The 26,666-nt window shown below is 41.5% G+C and overlaps 1 protein-coding gene and 1 long non-coding RNA gene across 4 annotated transcripts in view; one reads left to right on the top strand and one right to left on the bottom strand.

Annotated features, from left to right (window-relative positions):
* Adcy8 (adenylate cyclase 8) overlaps nt 1-5,382 on the top strand; it is a 215,879-nt gene extending 210,497 nt beyond the window's left edge. For all 3 annotated transcript variants that reach the window (XM_034516539.2, XM_034516538.2, XM_034516537.2), the window contains one exon: nt 2,798-5,382. In XM_034516539.2, coding sequence (XP_034372430.1) covers nt 2,798-3,285 — 488 coding nt within the window. In that variant the 3' untranslated portion in view covers nt 3,286-5,382. The remainder of the gene's footprint in view (nt 1-2,797) is intronic.
* LOC143434093 (uncharacterized) lies at nt 3-26,666 on the bottom strand. The gene is made up of 3 exons (XR_013103312.1): nt 26,490-26,666; nt 21,323-21,367; nt 3-890 (listed from the first exon to the last, which is right to left on the bottom strand). It is a non-coding gene; the product is annotated as an uncharacterized LOC143434093 (long non-coding RNA).

Raw genomic sequence — 26,666 nt, 5'->3', positions numbered from 1 at the left:
GTTGCAGCTAGAGGTGGGGGCCTCGCTGAGCCAAGTGTCTTTGTTCTACCAGCCCCTCCCACGTCCTGGGCATCAGCCCAGGAAAGCTTTTTTCTTGCAAAATGCATGAGGTTCTGCATGACCCTAACAAGGACAGGCACAGAGTCAACTCAGGCCTTTCTGGACTTCCTCATCCAAGATGCTGGCAAGATGCAAGGCAGGATCCTGACCTATGCAGAAGTGCAAAGCAAACACTAGGCTGGCCTCTCCTCTGACATATCTGCCTCGCTCCCTTGCCACCTATGCAAAGGCATGCTTATAGAGGCAGCTAATGACCCAAGAATCACATAATTCTGACTTTTTCTTGTTGCTGGAAGCTGGTAATGAATGAATTGCTCTCTGCTTCTTTCTCAATAATGCCTCAGACTACTGCAGATTCCTACCTCCAAGGCTATCACATACTGTATTGAGCCAGATACAGGCAGAAAGTAGCAGTTTCTCAGCTATGCAGTCTCGTTCCATTGCAAGCATAGAAATTCTTTGTGCAAAGCAGCCCCACGGTAACCATTGCAGTTGAATAAATCCTCCGTGTTTTCATGTGTTCACTCCTCCTTCATCTGCTTTGGGCTTTCAGGAGCCTCCAGAAGCCCAGTCTGAAAGCCCCTGCTCTAGCACCCATTCACATTTTATAGATAACGAAACTTGGTCCTAAAACAGAAGAGTCACTAGCCTAATAGCGCATCTCACAGCCAAACAGTGATGCCAGCAGCCGCTCAGGGAGCCTGACTCTGAGATAACTGGCATTCTGGCTACTGGGCAATGGTTTTAAATGACTTTTGCTATTGTCTTCATGCTGTAGACGTCCTGCAGCTGACAGGCCATTTGACTTCATTAGGCTCTCTCTTAACAGCCTGCAAGAAAAGAGACTGAGGTTAAGAAATACCAATATCTATTCCTCAGATCAGAGGAATGGCGCACGCTTTTGTTCTTTGAAATAAGAATTTACAGTTATGGTTTTGATCCTATGGCTGAGATGTTGAAGGCTTGATCCCACATCTCCCATCAACCCTGTGTCCTTTCTGAAATCACTGAAATCATTGAACCTAGAATCAAAAGCGAGTATTAGCCCTTAGGAAAGAAATAGTCTGAGTAAATTCTAAAGACATTGGTGAGATGAGGGTTACTCCTTTGGTGTGATATATTAAACTGCTGTACTTTATATGAAAGTGCCTTTGCTGATAATTTCAAAGCTTACTCCTTCAGGAAACCTCAATGGCTCTTCTAGAAATGACAGACTTCCTCTAAATGTGTGCTGTATACATCTGTCTCCTCTAAGAAAGGATTCCATAATTCTATAAACATTGACTAGACAGCTGATATGTGTGATACTGGCAGGATGGGTAAGAACACATAGGCTTGTCTCATACTGGGGATACAGAAAACAATTTAAAAGGCAGGTAATATAATATCATCAGATAATGAAAGCAAAATCTATCAGTGTGGAGGACTAGAAGGAGACTCTAATAGGAGGAATAGCGTCCTTCTTGTATTGTTGAGTATAACAGTTAGGAAAGACCTTCTGACCAGAGACTTAAAGAAACTGATAGGATTAGCATTATAGATTCTTAGTAAGATCATTCTAGGCTAAAGCAAGACCAAAACACATGTGCACACAGACACTACATACTATATTTCACACACACACACACACACACATATGATATACTATACAGCACACTATACATATGCAGTCACATACTACACAGGATTCATTCTACTACATATTCATACATATACACCATACACTACATCACACATTTGCACACAGACTACACACTATCCACTATACTCAACACACAAACACTATACCCTGTACATCATACCCAACACTAACACAGGCATACATACATATAGACACTATATACTATTCATAACACACACACACACACACACACACACACACACACACAGAAAGAGAGAGAGAGAGAGAGAGAGAGAGAGAGTATAATGCACAGGAATGATAATGATGATTAGTTCTTTAAAACCTTGTAAATCTTAGGCTAGAACAAAGAAGTAATTTCAGACAGGAATCTAAATTTTAGGCTAGAACAAAGAACTAATTTCAGGCAGGAATCTAAATTTTAGGCTAGAACAAGGAAGTAGGCTTCAGACATAAAAATGACATTGGGCTAGGACAGGGAAGTAGGCTCAGATATTTCGGTCATCCTGGTAACCCCTTAGAAACAGTGATCATGGGAGTGTTCACGGAATTGGGTTTAATGTCTTGCTTGTTCCTTGACTATTTGCATCTATTGTATTGCTAGACCCTTAACCTAGAACCGATCTTAATGCATGCATGTAACTAAAATGATATAAAAGCAAAAAGGAGGAGGGGGATGGCATAGGAGGTTCTAGGGAGGAGAAATGGAGAAAAGGGGTGGAATCTGTAATGTTAATAAATAAAATATCCAATAAAAAATTAAAGATACAAAAAAAGGACAAAAATAAAACCCTCTATGACACTACATCATTTGACTCTCGTGGTGTTAGGCATCAGAAGTAATCATGTAGCCTCTAGCCTGCATATTAGAAAGCTGGGGCTGAGAAATTCCCGGTGTCTCACTCAAAGTCGCAGTTCATAGGTGGGTAGAGTGAGATTCACATGAGTTAATTCATTGATCCAGATGACTTGGCTTGTAAGTGACTGATGTAGTGACCTGGACTATGCTGCTCCCCCAAGAGACTGCACACATGCCAGCCACACCTAACTGCCCTTTCTCTACCTTATTTCTTGCTCTTTTTTTGGGTTCTTTTGCAGGCATCAGCCATGGCTCAGTGGTAGCTGGTGTGATTGGCGCTAAGAAACCACAGTATGACATCTGGGGGAAAACTGTGAACTTGGCAAGCCGAATGGACAGCACAGGAGTGAGTGGCCGGATCCAAGTTCCTGAGGAGACCTATCTTATCCTGAAGGACCAGGGCTTTGCCTTTGACTACCGCGGAGAGATATATGTGAAAGGCATCAGTGAACAAGAAGGGAAAATCAAAACGTACTTTCTCCTGGGACGAGTCCAACCCAACCCATTCATCTTACCCCCAAGGAGACTTCCCGGGCAATACTCTCTGGCTGCAGTTGTCCTTGGCCTTGTCCAGTCTCTCAACAGGCAAAGGCAGAAGCAACTACTCAATGAGAACAGCAACTCGGGCATCATCAAGAGCCATTACAACCGGCGGACTTTGCTATCGCCAAGTGGGCCAGAGCCTGGAGCACAAGCTGAAGGCACTGAAAAATCCGATTTGCCATAAAAGCATTTTCTTTGTGTTTCTTTCTCCTTTTTTTTTTGTATTTCTTTTATATATAAAATAAATATACTAATAAAAAGGTTTAATTTTTTTTAGAACAAGGATGGTTTCGTTGGTCTTTGAATATACAAGATCAAGTACACAAGTTGAGGTTTTCCTCATTCACCACTCTTATTGATCACTTCTTGTATGCAAGATCTGTAAGGCCAAAAATCTGACTTAGAGGAGCTGCTATGTAAATTGGAAAAGAACATGTTCAAGTAGAACCTTGATGTTATTGGGTGCTTAGTAACAACTGGCATTTTTTTTAATACTAACCATATGCCAAATCAAGTATTATGTCAAATTCTGACTCTGACATAAGGACCCTCATAACCCCTACAGTATCTGTACATTCATTCAGCTGATATTGTTGAGCATCTGCATTGTGCCTAAGCTGTCTCATGCCCCAGATAAATTCTGGCAAAAGTGTTTTTCTCATGGGGCTAATATTCTGCTTGTAGACCACAGACATATTATTAAAGCAATATGTAATCTATTTTCAGACAGGGATAGAAGCAATAAACAGGTTAAATGTGGGGTCCAGAAAGAACATTAAAAGTGCTTACTGCTTTCCCATAGGATCTAAGTTTGATTCCCAGCATCATGTCAGCTCACAACTATCTATAATCCCAGAGGGGATATGATACCCTCTTCTGGCCTCCAATGGAACCTGTACACACATGGCATACACTCAGACACAGACAGAGAGAGAGAGAGAGAGAGAGAGAGAGAGAGAGAGAGAGAGAGATGGTTTAAGTTACTGAAGAAGACCAGGGATCTAACTGAGTTACCAGGAATGGGATTTTGAGGATATGATGCCAAAGATTAACCATTAATAATGTGAAAGTGAAAAAAACAAAAAGGAAAGTGATATGAAAAAAAGCACCAACAAGTACAAACTCCCTAGGGTGCGTTCTTGTTGGAGGAACAATTAGAAAGCCAGTGGATGGGGTGAGAAGCTAGTTCCCTGGGACGACCGCATCACATCCTCTTCTCTCATGAACACAGACTGCAAAGAATACAGATGAGAAAGCTGAAACATGCCAGAGGCTCTGCTAGTTCACCTAGTTAGCTATAAAAACAACTTCAGAACCATATGAGCCAATAAACACTCACTGCTTTAACTAATGACCACCCAGCGTATAGCAACTAAAGCACAATAAAAGATTGATTTGTTATAGCTGAGAGACTTTATCCAGAACATGCTTTTGATGCAGTATTGTCAAGCCTAGAGCTTAAACAGATAGAAAAATGAACACTCTAAACTGTGTCTCAGAGATATGGCTTCATTCGGGATCCCATCAAATACAGCAGCAAGGGTCAGAGTTTCCAAGAACCCCACCAAGTAGACATCTGGCCTGGGAGCCATCATTCAATCCTCTGAGTGTCATGACCCCCCACGGGAGACCCAGAAAGCTTCACCCTTTTCTCTCCCTCATGGAGAGATACTATGTTTGCTTTGTGTTCTGTGATGTATGGGGACATAGAGAAGGAACGAATTGTGTCAAGAGGCTACTCCATGATCTGAATCTTGTCTCTGTCATTCCCAGTGTGATGCCAGCTATGTGGCATAAACTCTGCACACCTAGGATCAGAAAGAAAACAGTAATGATTTATCATTCTGTTGCTTTTTAGATGTTAGGAAGATTGTAACATCACCAAAGAGTCAGACACAATACTGTGGCAGTGTTCCTCTTCAGCTTCATCACCTAAGAAAGGAGTCTCAAGTCAGAGATTGCCCAGATCAGATATAGGCATGTTTGTGTGTGTTGGGGGAAGTCTTGTTCATTGATGTAGGAGGGTCGGATCATTGTGGGTGGCACCATTCCCTGGGCAGATGATTCTAGGCTATGTAAGAACAGTATCTAAACAGGAGCCTATGATTGAGCCACAGAGCAGGTGTCCTCTATGGTTTCTGCTATACGTCCTTCTCTGTGAGGTCCCTGGTGAGAGGCCATGGTGAATGTACAGCAAGTGGGTCTTTCTCAAGCTCCTGCCCTGACATTCTTCAATGATGGATTCTAACCTGTAACTGAAATAAACCCTTTCCTCACCTAAGTTGCTTTTGGGTCAGAGTATTCTGTCACGCCAACAGGGATCAAACTAAAAGAGTAACCCCATTCAAAACAGCCAGACACAAATAGTCACGACCAATTGGTATAAAAAGGAACTCTAAGTTCACTCAGCTTTATTCTGGTTGTGTTTTAATCCCAAATTAACATATAAAAGTCCTCACAGAGAGTCTTTGGAGTTTGGGACTAGAGGATGCAAACCTGTGAACCCACAGAACCACACAGAGCTTCAGTGAGAGTCACAGGGAATGCACACTTAATGCTAGAGTTTCTCAGCTTGGCCCTGAGCTGCACTCCAGGGAGACTCGTGCTTGCTGTTATCTAGGAAGTATGGGGTCTCTACCGAAATCTCACATCTGGAATTTTTCCCTACCTAAGTCTTTCTTTTACTTGTCCGTATTTGCAAAAACTCAGGTGACAGCAGATTCTGGTGAGGATATGAAGAAAGAGGAACACTCCTCCATTGTTGGTGGGATTGCAAGCTGGTACAACACTCTGGAAATCAGTCAGGAGGTTTCTCAGAAAATTGGACATAGTACTACCTGAGGACCCAGCTATACCACTCCTGGGCATATACCCAGAAGATGCTCCAACTTATAACAAGGACACATGCTCCACTATGTTCATAGCAGCCTTATTTATAATAGCCAGAAGCTGGAAAGAAACCAGATGTCCTTCAACAGAGGAATGGATAAAGAAAAGGTTGTACATTTACACAATGGAGTACTACTCAGCTATTAAAAACAATGACCTCATGAAATTCTTAGGCAAATGAATGAAACTGGAAATTATCATCCTGAGTGAGGTAGCCCAGTCACAAAAGAATACACATGGTGTGCACTCAAATAAGTGGATATTCCACACATTTTTTTACTAAGTCAGAGTTACTCTAGTCACAAAATATTAATAAGGTAAAAGTTGTGAGTTCAGTGAAAAAGCTTCAAAAGTTTCACTTGACACTTAGATAATCAACTTCATTCCAAGGTCTGGACTGCTTCTGGGCTGAAGCAGACACTCTACAGGGAGGCCTGGCCCAGAACACACACACACACACACACACACACACACACACACACACACACACACACACAGAGCCCTGCAGTGGATGGAAAAAGAGTTTCCCAAGGCTACAGTTAGTGCTGACCCAGATTCCAGGGCCAGAACCTGCCCTTCTGTGTACAGCAAGAGCAAGGTGTTGAAGCGCATCCCTTTGCCTGAAATTTTAACTCCAGACTGAAGACATTTCTGTTGCTCTGGAGCCTGAGTCAGCCAGAGAGAATGCTGCTCTCAGATTAGCTATGGGCTCCAACTGTACCCAATATTTTATTGATGAGTTACTAGGGGGCAGGATGCCCTGAAGGATGACACAATGTGCCTATTTGAATTATTGATTGCAAAGCAGCCACACATTTCTATCCACCCACCTGGAAGATCAGGTCACCATTCCTTGGTGGGCAACAAACTTTCCAAGTAAACTCAATGAACCAGTCTTTGCATTTTATAAAGAGCAATCGGGAATCAAAGGCAGTCTGTTTCTGTTTAAGAACAATTGTTTCATTCAGTCTCTTCATAACACACTGGCCCCTCTGATAGCATTGACATCATCAGACTCTCAAGAACAAACATTTTTAGTGTTTTACAGCTTGTTGTGTCCATTTTCCAAGTACACTTTCAACTGAACTTACAATAACACATTATTGTGTCTCTTTTGCAGGCAACTGGATCTTATAAAGAGTAATAAAATAAGCTCTACCTACACAAGGGTTCTTAAAGCTGAGAAAAGTTTAAGGATCATGTGAGGGTGAAGTACAAAGTCTTGATTTTATAAGACTCTATTGAAGATGAGGGTACAGACAACTTGATTCCTTTCTGTGCTTGGACTCCACTCTGCCTACTCTGATCTCTTTCCCTCTGTGTTTTATGAATAAGCAGTCATGTGACCAGAAGTTCACTTCAGCCCTCTCTGGCCTCAGAGAAATTGGTAAAAGGCCTATCGTCTCTCGTCTCTTGATAGAATCCTGCTCATACTCATAGCTTTGTATCCACTTCTGTCATGCCCTAGATCCCAAAATCCAGCCCAACTCAACAAATAACCAGAAGGACTTGCATCGGCATACACATGTCTATATCTCACACTCATATTCCTGAGTGCTTGCTGTCTTTATATCTTTTCAGTTGCTGTGATAAAAATCTCTATCAAAAGCAACTTAAGACAGAAAGTTTATTTAGGCCAAAGTTCTGGGTCACAGCCCATCATGGTGGGAAAGTCAGAACAGCAGAAACTTAAAGCATCTAAACACCTTATGTTCACAGTCAGAAGAGACCAATGACTGTATAAATGCTAGTTCTCAGCTTGCTTTCTTTATTCTTATAGCATCCTGTATCCCCTGTGTAAGGAATGATGCCACCTACAGTGGACATTTCTTCCCACCTAATTAACATAATTTTAAAAATCCTCATGTACAAGTCCAGAGGCCCATCTCCAGGTGATTCCAAATTCTGTCAAGTTGACAACTGACAATAACCAACACATGTGCTTATACTTGTACCCATACTCTCTCACACACATTCTTATGCATACACACTACATCTCTCTCGCTCAAACACACACACATACAGCCACATACTTGCAGATATACACTCATATACTTATACATCTACATAAATTCACACACGTACCACTTGCACAAAGCACTCATGCCTCATAGTTAGGTTTTACTGACAATTCATATAGAGAGGCAAGTTTACATGACTATCCTCTGAACAAACCAACTGCAATCTTGGGGAATTCAGCTTTATCCACTTGAAAAAGGATTGTCCCAGCTGTGCTAGTTGACTATTTACATTCCTTGATTTCATGGAGAAGTGAAAAGGGTCACAAGACCCTCTCCTGAGCATCCAGCTGATCCCTACCACCTGTTGTTTACAATTCTTCCTTAGTTGCACATGTCCTCCAGGAGATGCTAGAGTATATTTGGGAGAAACACTAGGGGAGTAAGCTCCATCTATGCAGCCAGAGGGGAACCCTCTTCCCTGGTGGGTAAAGGCTTTCCAGGTGTGGCCTGGAAGGAGGGAAGACGCACCTACACCCTGTAAGTACCCCTCACCAGTGTTCTTAAAGGAAGCCTAATAAATTCTTTGGTTCCCCAGTATGAAGTCCGGAGAATCATGTATACCTCAGTTGGTTGTTGGAACCCTAGGAGACGGGAAAAACATTGCATACATCTTCCCCTGGGACAGAATTTTTAGCAACCAGGGACAGAAAAATGAATACTAACATAACACAAAAAGTAGTTGTATTACTGAAGTAATTTGTATTACTAAAGCAATACAAAGGTAGCACCTTCCAATCAAGTGTTTTGCACGGTCCCCTTCATCCCAGGCCTCAGTCACCTTGCTTGTTTCAATGGTCTCTTCTCTCTTCCTTTTTACTTTCTTACATTTTTCAAAAGGAAAGGTAAATTCTTCTCATCTTCTCCTGCAAATAAGATTAAACTTTCTAATATCTATTCAATACCCAGTTAGCATGTATTCAGTGCAAGGATATTACTTATCTGCCAGTGGTTCATCACCTCAGCATTTTCACCACAGAAAAAAATGGAGATAGGTTGGCCTCTGGAAATGTCTCTGTAGGTGTTCTCTCCAGGCTTCTCCCATACACACATTTCTGGGGTCAGTAGTGACTACCACTCACAGCAACAGACCTCAGCCTCTTTCTAACCACTGGAGTCTCAAAGTTAACTTCCTGCACCACCACCCACAAGGATTTCAGCAATGAAAGGGTAGTTGAGTGATGAGTCCAGAGCTACCCATGAACAGGGATAAGTCAACAATGCTTTTGAATGAAAGCTCACAACCTGGCAAAAAATGACCAAAGACTGGCAAAAATGACCAAAGAAATCATTGAAGCTGCCAAGTTATGGGCTTTTAAAAGATTATCCTCTGGATGCTAGCTGAGAGGGAAGTGGCCTCCCTTGGTGACACTCAGAGGCTGTCCAGATCAGATGATCTCCAGCAAATGTGCAGAGAGAAAAGTTACATTAAATTCTTGTGTTGCTATGATAAAATATCTGAGGTTCGGCACCAACTCCTGAATGTTCCACAGCCCCAAACAATACACCTGTTGAAGAAGAAAAAAGAAGAAGAAGGAAGAGGAGGAGGAGGGGGGAGGAGGAGGGGAGGAGGAAGAAAAGGAGGAGGAGGAGGAAAAAGAGAAGCATTTAAACCTGAAACTTTGGGAGTTTCAGATTCAACCCATAACATTCCTGTCTCCTAAAAGTTCATGGCCAATCTCATAAAACAAAACAGATCTGGTCAATTTTTAAAGTCCCATGCTCTTCACAGTCAAAACACTGTTCAAAATTCCAAAATCCAATAGATCTTTTAAAACCCCAGGCAGCATCTTAACTTTGGGCTCTGTAAAATCAAAAAGAAAGTTAAATTCATCCAACATAGAACTAGCACAAAGTAAGCATTCCCATTCTAAAACATAAGGACTGGAGGATAGCAGAGAGAGGGGGGAGCAAAATAAAACCTAAAGCCATCAGGTCAAACATTAGATCCTACAGCTCTCTATAGGATATCCCAGCTATAGGATATACAGCTCTCTATAGGATATCCCAGACACGCAATGTGAGCTCCAACAAGCTCCAGCCTCTCTGCCCCCTTGTGAACCTGTTATCTGCAGCAGCACATGTGGCCTCTTGTTTGTCTGGCTTTCCTCTTGGTCTCCATTTTGGATGGTTTGTTTTAATTGAGGGAGAAACAGAGATAGGTAGACGCAAAGTGCCTGAACAGTGACTGGCACAGAAGAGGCTCTTTGTCTCAAATCCCCACAGAAGATAAAATATAAATACATTTTCCATCCCTAATTTTATACTGCAGACCTCTTTTTCTTGCTTTTTTTTTTCAAATATGTGTGTGTGTGCATATGTGTAAGTGCGGAGGGTAGGGGTGGGGGTGGGCATGGGTATATATATATATATATATATATGTGTGTGTGTGTGTGTGTGTGTGTGTGTGTGTGTCCTGTACACGGGTGCCCACGAAGACCAGAAGAAGCCTTTAGATCTCTGGAGCCAAAGCTACAAGCATTTGTGAGCCACACACCATAGGCACTGAGAACTATACTTGGGTCCTCATCATGGGCAGTAGTCACACTTAACCACTGAGCCAGCCTCTAGCCCCTTGAAGCCCTTTTTCTACAGTAAAATTGGGGATAATGTGTGACTTGGCCCACCTCAAGGAGATGGTCCCAATGGGTTCTGGGAGTATTACATTAAAGACCAAACAAGGCTTTGTCAGAAAACTAAACAATTTTTTTCTATTACCAGCTTCTAGAATCTGGTATTTCTCTCCTTGCAATAAAAGCAAAAACTTTTTATTTGACCATTCCAATCTTCTTGGAGAAAAAAAAATCAATCCATCCACGAGCAAAATGGTAGAGAGGAGCTTTGTATCAACAAAGCCCTCAGTTTACGGAAACACAAAACACAACAAGTCATGATGGACTCTGCTTCTTGTTCCCAGGTCCCCATTTCTCCCACCTTGACAATGACAAAAGCAGATGCCACTTTCTCAAAGTAAGCAAAGAGCCTAAACACTATGTCCTAGCTCTTATAAAATCTTCCTAGCCTACTTCCTGTTGCAGTGTGGTCACACTGGCCTCATATTGCTTCTTATATTGCTAATTGATCCAGCCCCAATGCCTAGACCCAGCCTGGCAGTGAACACTCAGGAATAAACAAATATCAGATAACATGGAAACTAGTGACTGAGTGACTTGGTGCATCATCTATTCAGTGTATGTTGGTGGAGAAAAGGAATCATATTTTAAAACTAATGACTGGTCATCATTTGAAGCAGTTTCTAAAATGGCACAACAAAATCTGGTGTTCTAGCTTTTCTTTAGAGTTTAAACAATCCGATGTGTGACAACCGGGTAAACCTGGAAGACATTGTGTTAAGTGAAATAAGCTAGACATAGAAAACCAAATGATCTCACTTATATGTGGAACATAAAAACTATCAAACAAATTGAAACAGGGGGCAGAATGATGGCTTCCAGGGGCTGGGGTGGGAAAGCCAAGAAGGGACTGGGCAAATATTGGTCAAAAGATACAGCATTTCAGAAAGATCAGAGACATTAGCTCAAGACATCTGCTATGTAAGTTGGTGACTAGAGTCAATAACAATGTGCTGAATTATTGAAAAAAAAATCATTAAAAACAGAATTGTGAGTATTTTTTTACAACAACAAAGTAACAGTATAATTTGCCAGTTAGCTTCATTTAGGCATTCAATTATGTATTGGATTTTTTTTTTTCCAAATCCCATGTAATCCTCCACAAACACATGTAAATGAAAAGAAAGTAAAATAGTTAGAAAATCCAGTACTGTAGAGTCTAGGCGTCCATATAGATGAAGTTAGATAGAACTGGATTGCAATATCTTCTGGCAGAGCCCAGAGTAGACCAGAACTCATTCCTAGATAATCTTACTGTTAACATCATGTCTCTGGCACATGCCTGGTATGTTTTGGCTTTTATAGCCTACCAAAGAGAACTCAATTTGGACCTAAGACAAATACATATAATTGTGAAGTCCTGCCTTTCTTTTGGAACAATAGCACTCTCCCCCTGCCAAATGGGAACTACCAAGAATGTCTATCAAGATGCTGAGGCCAAGGCCACTACCAGGCAAGGTAGAGAGAAGGCAAGTGGGACAGTGAGCTCAGGGGCTTGGAAAAAATCCATTTATCTGAGTACAATCTAAACTCCTCACTTTCCTGGACAAGAGGCCTGAGGCGAAGGGATGAAGTAACTCTGTCTCCAGTTCCTGGACTGTTATCATAACTATTTACACAGAAACTTGTCGCCACGCTGAGAACTGTTGGACCAAAACAGTCAGCTGTAGCTGTGTCCTTGCTCAAGACAGAGGCCCAATAGATAAGAGCTAATGTATCCATCACTCACTATTCACCGCTTCTGGGGAAAGATCTCCTCACTGATAATTAGGTCATCAGGGCTTGAGTGAGGGACCCTTCAGCAGAGTTCAGCAAAGGTTGGGGTTGGAGGAGAAGGTTCTCCAGAAGAGACTGTTGATTAATTGCATTAATATCTCTCACACAAGTGCACGTCCCTCTCACTTCATATAAATATAAAACCACAGCTCCCAGACAACCAAACAGCATTTGAGACACACTGTTCTTGCTCAGGGATGCACTCCAGTGCTTCTGACCTTTTCCATCTCAGGATCTTAGCAGCAATAATTGAACATGTTATGGCTGCTTCGGTCTGGTGTCACCCAAGATCTCTGGTAAGCTAAGTAGCCTTGGTTCAGTTAGGAGAGTACAGAGTCTCCTGCTCTGCTCTTTACATCCTTGTCTTAGGGTTTTACTGCTGTGAACAGATACCATGTCTAAGGCAACTCTTATAAAGAACATTTAATTGTGGCTGGCTTACAGGTTCAGAGGTTCAGTCCATTATCATCAAGGTGAGAGCATGGCAGCATCCAAGCAGGCATGGTGCAGGGGGAGCTGAGAGTTCTACATCTTCATCTAAAGGCTGCTAGGAGAAGACTAGCTTTTTAAGCAGCTAGAAGGAGGGTCTCAAAGTCCACCCCCACAGTGACATACTTCCTCCAACAAGGCCATACCTCCTAATGGTGTCGCTCCCTGGGCCAAGCATATTCAAACCACCACAGCCCTACAATAACACAACCACTTACTTACTTACTTACTTACTTACTTGTCCAGTAACACCTGCCTCCACTAATTCACCCTTCTCTTTCCTAGGCTAAGGACTTTCCTTGTCTCCTTGTCAAGTGAGAAGCAGCCTCCTCGTATGGTAGCCACCATAGCACATGCTCTATGTTGTTGTTCACACCTTCCCTTCATTCACTTGCCCACCAGACACTTTCAAAGCCCAGAGGAGGAAAGAACGAACAAAACGTTATTGGTCATATCTGCCTCTTGTCAAACACATGGTGATGGTCCTTTGTGCAGCTATGTTCCATGGTTCCTACAAAGCACACATAGGTTGGACATTACTCCCGTTGGAGAAAGAAAAATGTGAAAGGTAAGGGTGTTGGCTCCGGAATATCCCAGACCTGGAATCTAGACCACGAGGAGCTCTAAAGAGCTCAGTGTGGATGAACTCCGGGGAACAGCTTCTAGATGTTCAGCTGGAGGCTCCTGTGAATGCCAAGTGTGTTCATCCAAGGGGAATGTGGCTGCCTTGAAACAGGAGTAGCTTCTTCTCTCCAGCCTCCCAGTTCAGACACAGAGGCTTTCCCAGTGGTTATAAGTAAGCCAAAGACAGCCTCTGCACACTGGTCTCTGGGTAGATTATTCCTTCACTAGAGGCTGAGTTCATTTAGCTTAAAAACTCACACATGCCAAACTTAAATTTTCATACTCCACATCACTTTTTTAAATAGCTCACACAGAGCATATTGCAACTACTAGGGTAACCATTTAAAGCCTGCTTGACTTGTATTCTCCACAAAAATCATACCTAGTATCTGATGACCTCATGAGACTGAGCCTGTGGCAATAAGATTCCAAACCAGTGCTGTCCTTCAGAAAGCTGTGACCCAGAGACTCCTCCCTTGGCTGCTGAGCAATGTCACCTCTGTCCTTCTAACTCTCTGCTCCCTCCAACAAATCCCATATGTGCCTTTGCTCCATCACAGTCATTGCCTTTTCCTTAATCAAACCAAAGATTCACACAGCCTTTGAAACTCTCCGTCTGCTCTCTACAGGAGCTCACAGACACCAGGCTTCTTTAGATAAAATCATGCCTTTCCAAGATGGCCAAACAGACCCCAAATGGAGGTGTGATCTGTGCAACATAAACTAAAGAGTGTTATGGTGAAAACGTGTAACCAAAAAGTAAAGGCAATCCATGGGCGGGGAGGTTACAATGAAAACTCCTGTCACAGATCTGCTTTCTGAACCCACCAGAGAGCCTTAGGATTGAGCCCGAGGGCCTCTTCACAGGCACATGCTTTCCTTTGCTGCCATCTTGTGGTTACACTGGTAAACAGCATCCTGGAGAACCTAGCAGTAGATCAGCTCTCCTGAAGTTACTAACTCAACAAAGGAGAAATCATTCCCCCCACCCGGCACAGCAGGTGACCAGGTTTAAATAGGTAATGTATTTGTCTAGATCACATATTTTCGAAATGGGAACACTGAATTTGAACGTCCATATGCCTGGTGCCCTCTTGCCTTCTCATAAGCCTCTCAGGAGGTCAAATTGATGTCTCTGAATAAGTGGACACAGATGATAAAATCTAAGATGGGGTCAAAACACTAAAAGAAACGAGCCCTGGGCCAGGACCCTGGAGACCCCATATCAGATCTCAACCTTATCACACTGCTCTGCTGAGTTGCACAGTGAGAAAAAAGATGCATGTTATTTGTGTTCCACTTACTCACAGCCATTGTTATTGAACACATAGCCTGTGTGGTTATTGTGCTAGGAGTTGGGCTCACCAGCTGCCTTAGTGATCGATCACTCGACTCCAGTCATCCTGCCCATTACGAGACAGCCTCAGACCTTCTGGCTCTGGAAAATCTTTATGCTCTCTCTTCTTAGGTACTCCTGACCCTTCCTGTCCACGCGTCCTTCAGCACTTTAAATTCTCTCCATAGTCCATGTAGATAACTTCCCCTTCCCGTCTTCTACCCCAGCCATTAGCCCCAGCACCAAAATGATGCTGGTGAAACGTCCTATTAGCAACACTCTCCAGAAGCTTCTCTACGCCTCTTCATCTGTCCTTATTGCTGCCTCCTTCCACCACACACACACACACACACACACACACACACACACACACACACACACCACCCTCTGTGGCTTCCACAGCCTCATGGCAAACTCTCTGAAATTGACTTCTTTCCTTACCACCTTGTAACCGCAGGGTCCTAATGACACTGCAGCTGCATTGCTTAGAATGGGCAGCTGAGAAATGGGATCTTCTGAGAAAGTCTCTTCTCTTTTCTTCCGGGCTTAACCCTCTCCCTTAACATCGATGTCCCTCTCCTACCGCACATAAGTCAAAGCTGCTCTTTTACCCCCACTGGGTGTGTCCTTTTTTTTTTTTTTTTAGAATATCAGCTCCACATTTATTTTGCAAATATGCAAACTAGTGTGCACATTAGTGCCAAGCAAATATTGATGATAAGATTTCAATATTTTTATTTTTATAATAATTTCAAAAAATTTTTAATAATTCTTTGAGAATTTCATACATGTATACAGAGTATTTTAATCATATTCAGCACTACCCTTCCCCCAGTTCCTCCCAGATCTCACTCTTACTGCCTCCTGACTTAATATTCTGTTTTGTTCGTTGTGTTTTCTGTAACCCACTGAATCCAATCTGAGCTGTCCATATATTCCTGGGTGGAGAGCCATCCCCTGTAATGTGATTATCCTAGAAGGAGCCACCCGTTAAAGAAAACTGACTATCCCTCCCCAGCGAGTCATCAATTGTTAACAGCTTGACAGCTTGTGGAGTGAGGTGGGATTTGTGAACCCATTTTCACCCTATGTTGAAATGTTAACTCACTTGATTTTGTATAGGTCTTGTGCAGGAAATCACTGCCTTTATAAGTTGATAAATGTATCAGTTCTGTCATGCCTAAAAGACACCGTTTGTCCTCTCTGACCTCTGGCTCTTTCTACCCTCTTTTATGATGAGCCCCACACCTTTGTAGGAAGGGGAGAGATATAATTGTACCACCATTAAATATTCTGACCACACACATATTTTCCTTCTTGGTGTAGTTCATCTTTATTACCATGAAACATTTCAAATCACTGAAACACATTACACAATTAAGATACTACCATTATTTAGCATTTTTGTTTGTGCTTCATAAAACAACGCTGCTGCTTTTCCCATCAGTTTACCAAACTTGCCAGCACAGTCTGTCATTCAGAACCTGCCCAGAGCCAAGAGGTTCCTTCAACAAAACCATTGGTGTTTAAGGACTTTCCCATAGAGGACTGAAGCTGTAGCTCCGAGAAGGACAGCTAAAGACTCCCGCTTCTCTCCTTGAGTGTGCAGCTTTTCAAAATAAATACTTCATAACTCAATGAACACATACCAAAAATCACTGAACCATTTGCTTTAGAAGGGCAATTTCATGCTACATAAATAGCATCCCAAAAAAGATATTTTGTTGTTTATTTTTTTAAAAAGCTTTTCAGACTAATCCCAGCACCAGGGAAGCTACTGCAGATCAAGCATAAAGCCAAGGCCCGTGGCAAAATCGTGTCTAAATAAGGAACCACATGTAGATAGATGGCAGACAGACAGATGGGTGGATGCACGAGAGAAAGAGAGGAAGAGAGAGAGAAGATGAAATGAGATAAGATAGAATGGATGCTTATCAAGTTGGACAGATAGCTCATTGAGTAAGGACACTTGTCACTAAGTCTGAGGACCTGAGTTCAAACCCCAGGAGTCACATGGTGCAAGGGGAGAACTGGCTCCCACAAGTTCTCTTCTGACCTAATTCTGTTTATTCCCCGTCTGCCTGAGCTCGTTTTCCTGAGTCCCGAAATGGCTCTCTGGATTATTTTCATCCATTTCTGTTCTTATTTTGAGTCAATATCACTCATTCTTCTTTACTAACCTCTGTAAACAGCAATCCTGAGGTTCTTTGGAGACAAAATTAAGTTAATTGTAACTTGTTATGCTAATTGTGTTTTGTATGTATGTGTGTGCATATGTACCCACATGCCTCTGTGTGTGCATGCATGTTTGTGTGTGTGTGTGTGTGTGTGTGTGTGTGTGTGTGTGTGTGTGTGTCTGGGTGGGGGGAGGGGGGGTGTCTGTGTGCATGCTACTGTTTAAGACACCATTTACCAACAGGTATAGTTTGCTTCTCAGTACCAGCTTTCCATCCTGTCTCTGTGAAGTCCAGAGTAAGCAGAGCAAAGACAGAGGAAGCGAGAGGGACAGCCAGCATTCCCTTATGGTAAGTGCTCCTCCAGAGCAGGTATAAAGAACATGGGAGGAGGGAGGCATGGGACTGTGCTTGGCCCTCGGCAGCAGAGAGGGGGAGACTCTGTTCCCGTGGGTTCTTCTAACATCACTATAGTGGCTATGTGGGATCTATGCCATCACATTCAGGATTTATTCATTCATCCATCCATTTTACAAATACATACTGACTCTGTGAGAAGTTTCAAAAATACAGAGAAGAAAAAAAAAAGGACCCCCAAACCTACACATCCACAGGAAAGCCATATAATTATAACATCAGATGCCTCCCACTGTGACAGAGTGCAAGATGCTAAATTAACTTCTTCAAACAAATTGGAAAAAAACTTTAAAAAGTAAGTTTTCGCTTGCTACATCTAGTCTTAGCTTCTTGGAGCCAAAATTACTCACTGTCCCGTATTTACCACATTGCATTTATGCAACCACAGCCTATCTCTTGCTGGAAATCTCAAGAACTGTGACCAGCTCTGAGCAGTTTCAGGGCACTAGGAGCCCTGTAACCCAACTCCAGCTCAGCTTTCATATCCAATGTTCACCTCAAATTCTTTAAAAATCATCAAATTGGATTCCATCTCAGAGGGGAATTCGATCTGAAGAGTGAACTAACAGGTACTTTGATGGTGCAGCGTAAAGAGGGAGGGATTTGCTTCCAAGAAATCCATGAGCAGTGTTGACATTTAGAGGGGGCTGTGTCTCTGTGAGATGTGAAAACACATAATCACCAGCAAATAGGTGGACACAGCTTGAAAGCAGGAAGCAGAAGATGGTAGCAGGGAAACTTAGGTTATTGCTCTTCCCAGCCAGCTAGAAATGTGCTAATAGTTGATTCAGACCATTGGTGGTTCATGCTGATAAATGTCAGATATTTTTGCAGGAATGGAAAGGCACAGAAGGGAAATATAGGAAGCTGCACAGAGTCTAATGTATGAAGCGTATACATGATGCCTGTGATATGAACTCATAACATGATTTGTGTCTGTATGAAGAGAGGTCAGGAATTTTGTGGTAAAAAAGTTCTAGGGGTCAGGTTTGTTCCTTTCCCTTAATGAAGTCCCTGAGTTCTCTCCAATAAATTGCAGTTATCTTTCTCAGTATTTACCTAAAGAGCTGGTGACTCGGTCTACACAGAAATCACCATTAGCCATGTGGGACAATAGCAGATTTATTCAGTGTTTCCTTGGAGGCCATCTAGATGTAGTAGGTAGTGTATCTAGAATGTACAATGCTATTCAACATACATACACACACACACAAAAAAAAATGCACTATCAAGCCATGAAAGGACATGGAAGAAACTGTGCTAAGTGAAAAAAAGCCAACCTGGAAAAGCTTCAGTCTAACTTTTCTGGCTATGGAATATTCTAGGGAAAGCAAAGCCTTAAAGACCAGGGCTTAAATGTAAATGAATCAATGATTGTCAGGGGTGAAGGAGAGTGAAGATTAACATGTGGAATACAGGGAGTTTTTAGAGTTGGTTTACAATGGTGAACATATGTCTTTACACATTTGCCCAAGTACAGAGGTGAGCAGTGAAGTCTCAGGTAACTGAAGTCCAGTAGATAATGTGTGACTGTGGGCTCATCATCCAGAAGCCATGCACCACTCTAGTGGGAGCAATGATTATGGGAGAAGCCACGCATGTGAGGAGACACAGGTTATGAGAGCTCTGTTCTTTCTGCTCCATTTTGATAGGAACCTAAAAGTCCTCTAAAATAATTTTAGCAGGTTAATGGAGAAAAATGTTGAGCTTTTGTGACAATTATAAAATTTGACTTTTAAAATGACCTATTATGAAAGTTCAAAAGTACGTGAAAAATAGAAAAAAGAGTTCTATGAACAGCTGAATAATTTCTCGTTACTTAATTATTGCACCTACTTATCCACATTTGATATTGTGGTCTCTCACCCTTGAGTTCTTCTAAATATGGGATTCTCAGCCATAACCACAACATACTTAGCGAACTTGGGAAAAGAATAAGATGGTGATATCTACTATATAACCCATGGCTAACTTTTTCTATTGTATCAGCAATGTCTCAAAAGTTCTCGTTCTCTCTTTTGTTGTACTTTAGTTGTATTCAGAAGTGAATTAAATATTCCATACCACCTTTAGTTTTTACATAATTGTACAGTTTTTTAATTATTAAAATTAAGACTATGAACCTGAAAAATGGCTTAGTGGTTATAAGCACTTGTCATGTAAGTGTGATATCCCCAGAACCCATGGTGGAAGAACAGAGAGAATGGTTGTCCTGTGATGTCCACATGCACATTGCGACATGCCTACATTCTCATTCATGCACACACATTATACACACATACATGCACATATACAACAACAGCAACAACAATATATTTTAACTTAAAAACAAACCAAGCCAGACATGGTAGCACATGCCACAGAGGAGGGAGTTCAAGACCAGCCTGCTCTATATAGTGATCTTCAGGACAGCCAGGACTTCATAGAGTATCAAGTGAAGAAAGGAAAAGAAAGAAAGAAAGAAAGAAAGAAAGAAAGAAAGAAAGAAAGAAAGAAAGAAAGAAAGAAAGAGAGGGAGGGAAGAAGGAGAAAGGAGGAAGAGAGTGAGAAAGAAAGGAAGGAGGTAGTGGAGGAAGGAGAAAGGGATAGATGAAGAGAGGGAGAGCAAGAAAGACAGAGAAGGAGAGGGGGGAACATGGCGAGGAACCTGTCCCTTGCACTCCATCCTCCCTCAGGGAATATGAAAATATTTATACTTGAAGTAGCTGCCCTCAAGCTGAGAATGAGCAACCCACTTTGCTCACTCTAGACAGAACCCCAACAGTTCCTGATTAGGCAAAAACAGCAGTGTCAACCCTTGTAAAATAACAGTGATAACAGACATAACTCACATCCCGGATCCTTTATTTACAGCCTAGGCACTTAGCCACATCTCTGCTTTAGTCTCCCATCTGTCCATTGGATCAGCACAGTGCTTGTTTTATAAGGCTGTCCCAAAGCTTGTGTAGTGCAGAGAGCCAATTGGTGAGTATCCCATTCATGTTGTCTGGATAAGTTCTTACTAAGGCATCTTAACTAGGACATGCTAAGAATCTGAGTCCCTTTGGACTTCTATTACAAAAGTCTGTCATGTATGTAGCTTAGAAACAGAAATTTTATTTCCCACAGTTCTGGACAGTGAGAGGCCTAAGATCAAGTTACTAGTGGATGATTCCAAGTTCACATACAGCCCAATCATACTTCGTCTTCATATAGCGAATTGGACAAGGCTCTTTTTTTGTTTCTTATAAAAAAAAAAAAACTCTAATCTTATTCTGATAGATCTTAATACGAACACACCAACAGAGAACAGACTAACCACCACCAAGAGACAGTCTCATGGTATATGGTCCCCCAAATGAAACCTAAGTGCCCCTTCCTTGAAGTAATGTAGCCATAGGAAGAGGGTGTGGGTCCCTTTCAATTAGTTTCTGCTTGAATTGATTTCTATGCCTTTGCAACAGTAGGGACAGTAGAGGTCCTATGTTTCCCATGGCTTATGTCATTAATGAGAAATAACATACAAGGAAGAATGAGCCTTATTTTTAAATCCTGACTCTCTTACTGACTCTTTCATAGAACTTGAGCTACCCTCTGACCTCTTTGGTCCTCAGCTTCCTTATTTGGAGACTGGCAACAGTGAAGGAGATGCTTTCTTCCAGCCCTGGTATCCTCTAATTCCACAGGATGAATTGAAATCAATAGTCTAAACCAAGTATTGAAGCTGCCAGCAACACCAGATACCACAGTAATAAAAAAGCTCAAGGTCAAGAAAGGAAGAAAATGAAGAGATGGCACTGTGGAAGGAACAGAAGCAAAATATGTATTTCTTAAAACTTTCAAGTGCAGAGTGTTTTCATCAGAACTGACAGAGCATCGATCTAACCTTGTGTCTTCTTAGACAGAATCAATTTTCTTCATTCTGGGGGACCTATAAAAGAAAAAAAGCTGGTCTTACTCCTTCACAGGTTGAACACAGTCAATCCCCTCAGGTCACTGGCCCAGTCTTCCAGTCCTGGCCCCTTCCTTGTTGAACTTTTTTACATCAGCCCCACAAACACATCAGTGCTGAAGAAAAACAGCAAAAAAAACTCTAGGAAATTTTCACTGCCGAATTTGTCTTTCTTTACACATCATTTAGACTCTCAATTGGAACATGTAGATCCTGTGGCATTTTAATTAATTTCACAACCATAAATTCTTTTTATAAAATGTTAACTTAGTATCACTCTTCAGTCTAATGAATGACATCCAAATTCTGCCAAATCAGTAGTACCCACAGACAAAAAAAAAAAAAAAAAAAAAAAAAGTAAATCCATTCGCTCATGGAGGAGCACTCTGTCACTCCATCACTCTGTCACCTATGTTGAAAATATATTGGGTAATTTTAAACCACTGACTCTACCATTAAATTATCTGTTGTTGTCTGCTTAGTGGTGTCAGCAGAGAAACTGATCAATATCAACCCCACAGAGTAGACAGATTCAATCAACTATACCTACTTCACATGGAGTTCCATTTCTATAGCCTAAAAGAAACATCATCAAGAAAGTGGCTGTTTACTAAGAGCTTACAATATGGCTAGTGTGTTATAAATTCTATGGTGGGATGCCACTTAATTTGATTTAAGCATATTCAGTTAACAGACTATATCAAAGACAGAAAGAGAGAAATTTGACCTCTTTGTGCCCACTGATAAAAAGTTACTCCTGGTAAGAAGGGAGATTGGTTTGCTCTTCTTTCAAAGGCCTCAGGCCAACCAATTGCATATGGATATATAATTTTTATAAAAGGTTATTATGCAGTAATTTCCTCATCTTGTAGGATAGCCCCTTGAGACATAGAATGCTTAAAAAGGGAGGTGAAAACACAGGACGTTCAAAGAAGAGATGAAACTTTTCATTCTACAGTGAAGCTCCTCAAGCTCAGGAACTGAACAACTCAATAGCTTAAGGAAGTCCCTGAAACTAATCAGACTTCCTTTCCCTCCACCAACATATATAAACTGTAAGAACTGATGAGGGATTCTCTCAGACAAGCTGAGCTACCTGTAAAAGGAAGTGACCAACCAAACTGCCTGGAAGAAGATCAGAATAACTGAGTTACTTGGAAAAGACACTGTTCAACCTGTGGAGCTACCTGCAAGTTGTGTGGTACACTCCAGGTTTCCAGGTTTCCGGGTTTTGTGAGATATCGTTTATCCTGGGGTAGGCTATGGTGATTTGGTTGTCTACAATTCATTTCTGATCCTGCAAATAACTGCACTATAACTCATTGGTTCACCAAGTTGGACTTTGCCTGTGTCCTTACTTTGGTCTTTTATTGCTTCACTAGCTGAGGTGAGTAACATTTGTTCACCTCTCCCCAGGAATAATGTCACATAGCATCCTGTACAGCATGGCCTCTGAGGGCTTTTCTTGACAATATACCAAAAGGATATGTTTCAAAGTTGGAGAAATTGAGTCATATCCACTCAACTTACTGAGATGACATTGGGATTCTTTCTCAATCTTCAGTCTTTGGTATAGGGACCTTCCCATACAATTTTCAGTTTTATCATAGGCAAGAGACATCGCCACCTTAACTTTCAGTGCAATGTCCCTAATCTAAATAACAAAGACCACTGGTTATCATATTGTAGACATGCTCATTGGTCATCTTATCTACTTGTCCTTCCTTGGTATTATTGCAGAAGGGAACTGGGCCTGTTCCACAAATACTACTGAAATGGGATAACAAAACTCAATTAATTGATGAGGACATAAGCAAGTGCTATTTCCCATGATAGCTTTGTTCAGCTTAGACCCTACTTGTTAGATAATCATTTACTTTAGTGATGGATAATAACAGCTTACAATCCCAAATGGTGAGTAGGATTGTCTTGAAGGAATATGATATATGGCTACATCTCTAAGAAGTGTTATATATTCTTTATGTGATCTTCTCGAGCTGCCCCACATTTGGGGGCCAAAATGTCATGGACCTCTCTATCAGTGTTGGAACCCGCACTGCCAAAAACCTTGGGGGTTAAGTTGTTAGAGCCTGCACTGCCCCAAGCTGCTCCAGTCTGCGGGTCGTAGTTCAGCAAGAGAGAAAGTGAGGACGGACTCGAGGAATGGAGACCAGACAGAGTGTGATTCAATCTCGTTTATTCTTCAGTCTCTCTTCTTCTCTCCAAGTCCCTAGTTCCTAGTCCCTAGTGCCTCCAAGTTCCAAGTTCCAAGTGCTAAGTGCCTAATGCCTACTACCTAGTTCTTCCTCCAAGTGCCAAGTGCCTAATACCTAATAATTCTTCCGAGTTCTCTAGTCCAAGTGTCTTCTTCCTCAATGCTTAATTCCTACTCCAAGTTGTACTCTAAGTGGTACTCTTTAACCTAATTCCTAGTTTCAAGTTGTACTGAACTCTTCTGTCTGCCTCTTTTATATGTCTCACTTCTAAGCCACGCCTTTAAGTCACACCTTTAATCATGCCCTTAGGTCTTGTCTCTAAATCTGATCTCTAAGTCATGCCCTTAAGTCACACACCTTTAAGTCTCACACACCCAAGGGAAGATCCTGGGTATCTAAAGCAAGATGTTATCAGAGTGTGCTCAGCAGTTGTAGGCTGATGTAATCAAGTCTCCTGCCAGGGTATATGGCTCAAGATGGCTGCAAGGATGATAGCCGCTTTCTGTTGGCTCCCCACAGTCTGTCTTCTGTCTGGCATCACCTGCTAAGATCTCTGCGGGTCCATTTTGAGTCTGTAAATCCTTAGGAAGATGCTATTCTGTATCCACACCTGATTGCCATACTTTTTTGGCAAAATAAACTGTGAATGCAATTTTACTAAAATAAAATGAAAGTTGTAAATGTTAAACATCTATAATACAGAGCATAAATTATTATAACAACCAAGATTTGTATGGGGTAATTAAGAAAGAAATTAACATGATCAGGTTTAAAGGGGATGGAACTGAGGAAAAAGGTTGACTCTGAAGATTGCTGTTCAATGTACAGTCAGTCAACATGTTTGTTCTGGTCACCAAATGGCACTGTCAGATGCACCTAAGTCCTCCTAAGTCCTCATGACTTTCCTGTGTAGAACAGGTATTACTCCAATTTCACAGCTACAAAAACTAAAGAGATTAAGATTACATAATTAATGAGCAGACCAGTTTCAGACTTCCTACATCAAAATCCTGCTGACCCCCCACAGGAAGTAAGAGTGTGAGGTTTTGCATAGCATGCTCATGTGATGGAATAAGGGGAAAGATATGTCATTTACGTTATTGTGTCTTAATTTCATGTTGTTCTGATTCTTGTTATTTTGATTTGTTTTCATTCTGTTCCTGAATGCATTTATCTATAAGTTTGTGTGTGAAAAAGCCCATTTCAGTGTCATTTCCAAGGTACCTGGCCCCAGAATAAGACTTCCATCAGAAGATTGTAAGTGTTCTTATTTTAATAAAAAATGAACAGAAAATGTGGAAGTAATATATATATATATATACATATATATATATATATATATATATATATATATATATGTATATATATATATATGACTTCATGGTGAACTTCTTGAAAACAAGAATTCAAAGTTAAGCTAAATTAATTTAAAATTAACAAAACTGAATATTAAATACAGTGATAAATATGCATTAAATTGGGCTAAGGAGATGGTTTCATCAGTGAATGAGGATCTGAGTTTTGATCTCCAGCATCCATGTAAAGTCTGGATATTGAAATAGGTCTGAAACCTCAATGTGTGGATATGGAGCCAGGTAGACCCTTGGCTCTGAATAGCCAGCTGGTTTAGCTGAATTGAGCATCAGGTCCATGGAGAGACTTACCTACAAAATAAGGTGAAAAGAGACTGAGAGAGACACTTTATATTGACCTCTGGCTTCCATATGTATGTTCAATGTGCAGATACTAAAATATACATGTATATGAAAAAATATATATATCACCATAAACTTAATTAAATTATTAAATTAAAGCAACAAATTGTTTGAGGACATAACTTTGTAGCATGTTTAACCAAGTGGATATTAGCCATAAAGTACAGGATAACTGTATTACTATCCACAGACCCAAAGAAGCTAAGTAACAAAGAGGGCCCAAGGGAGGATGCTTGAATCTCATTTAGAAGGGGAAATAAAACAGACATTAGAAGTGGATGGAGAGAGGAAACTGGGTGTGAGAGAGGGTAAGGAGGGAAACAGTGATCAGGTATAGGGAGAGTGGGAAGGCTTAGGGTTAGAGCTCGAGGAGGAGGAGGAAGAGGAGGAGGAGAGAGAGAGGAATGGAAGAAGAGGGGTTAAAGGGTAGACTGAGAGGAGAGGAGGGAGGTGGCTATAATAGAGACGTAAAGTGAATAAATAAATTAATGAATGAATAAAAATAAAATTAATTAATTAACTAATCACAGTGGCTGGAATTTGGTAATCACAACAAGAGCAGCCATAGGCTGTGCACAGGAAAATACAAGCAGCCCAGTTTATGAGAATTAATGTGCCTTTACTCAATATAAGGGAAGTTTGCTTTGTTGCAAGCCAAACAAGAGTGGGCTGGGTAGAAACAGCCCACGAGAGTGGGCTGAGATCAGGTCAGTGAGGGGCTGTAGTAATTGTTTAGTGCACATAACCCTCTACGCTCACTTCTGCTTCCCTTCGTCCATATTAGAGCACAGTAAGTACCTCTCAGCGAGCAGCACCCCACAGACATCTAATAAAGGGCAAGAGCATTCAAAAGGAAAAAAACATGTATAACACCTTTAAACTTCCTATTTCCCTTAATACCAAAACCTCTTTCTCGTCTTGAAGCCTAGAATAGTGACTAGTGAAATTAACACTTTCTCCCCCCCAAACACCCTAAATTAATACCTTAGCATCCCATTTATAGTGTCCCTACCTGGAATAATTAGCACCACATGTAAAATAATGGCAGTGGTTGGTGATTTTTCTCCCAGGAGAGCCATTTTTAGGAAGGCTACAGATTGCGTCTCAACGTATGCGCCACCTCCATGCCGCCCCCTCCCAGCTGTTTCCTCACAATGGGTGCCCACTCACCTGACTGAGCGCAGTTCTCATGGTGATGGAGCATCTCAGAGAAAAGGAGACAAGCATCCAACATGCAGCCTGTAACGAAGCTAAGCACAGCAGTAACGTCACAGACATCCTGTGTCCAGCGCTTGCTATAGGTCAAGTGCTATGTTAAGTGAGAGTTTGAAACATTTTCCCAAGGTA

This window comes from Arvicanthis niloticus, chromosome 13 (genome assembly GCF_011762505.2).
Source record: "Arvicanthis niloticus isolate mArvNil1 chromosome 13, mArvNil1.pat.X, whole genome shotgun sequence".
Taxonomy (NCBI): Eukaryota; Metazoa; Chordata; class Mammalia; order Rodentia; family Muridae; genus Arvicanthis; species Arvicanthis niloticus.
This window is presented reverse-complemented; position numbering and strand designations above follow the sequence as displayed.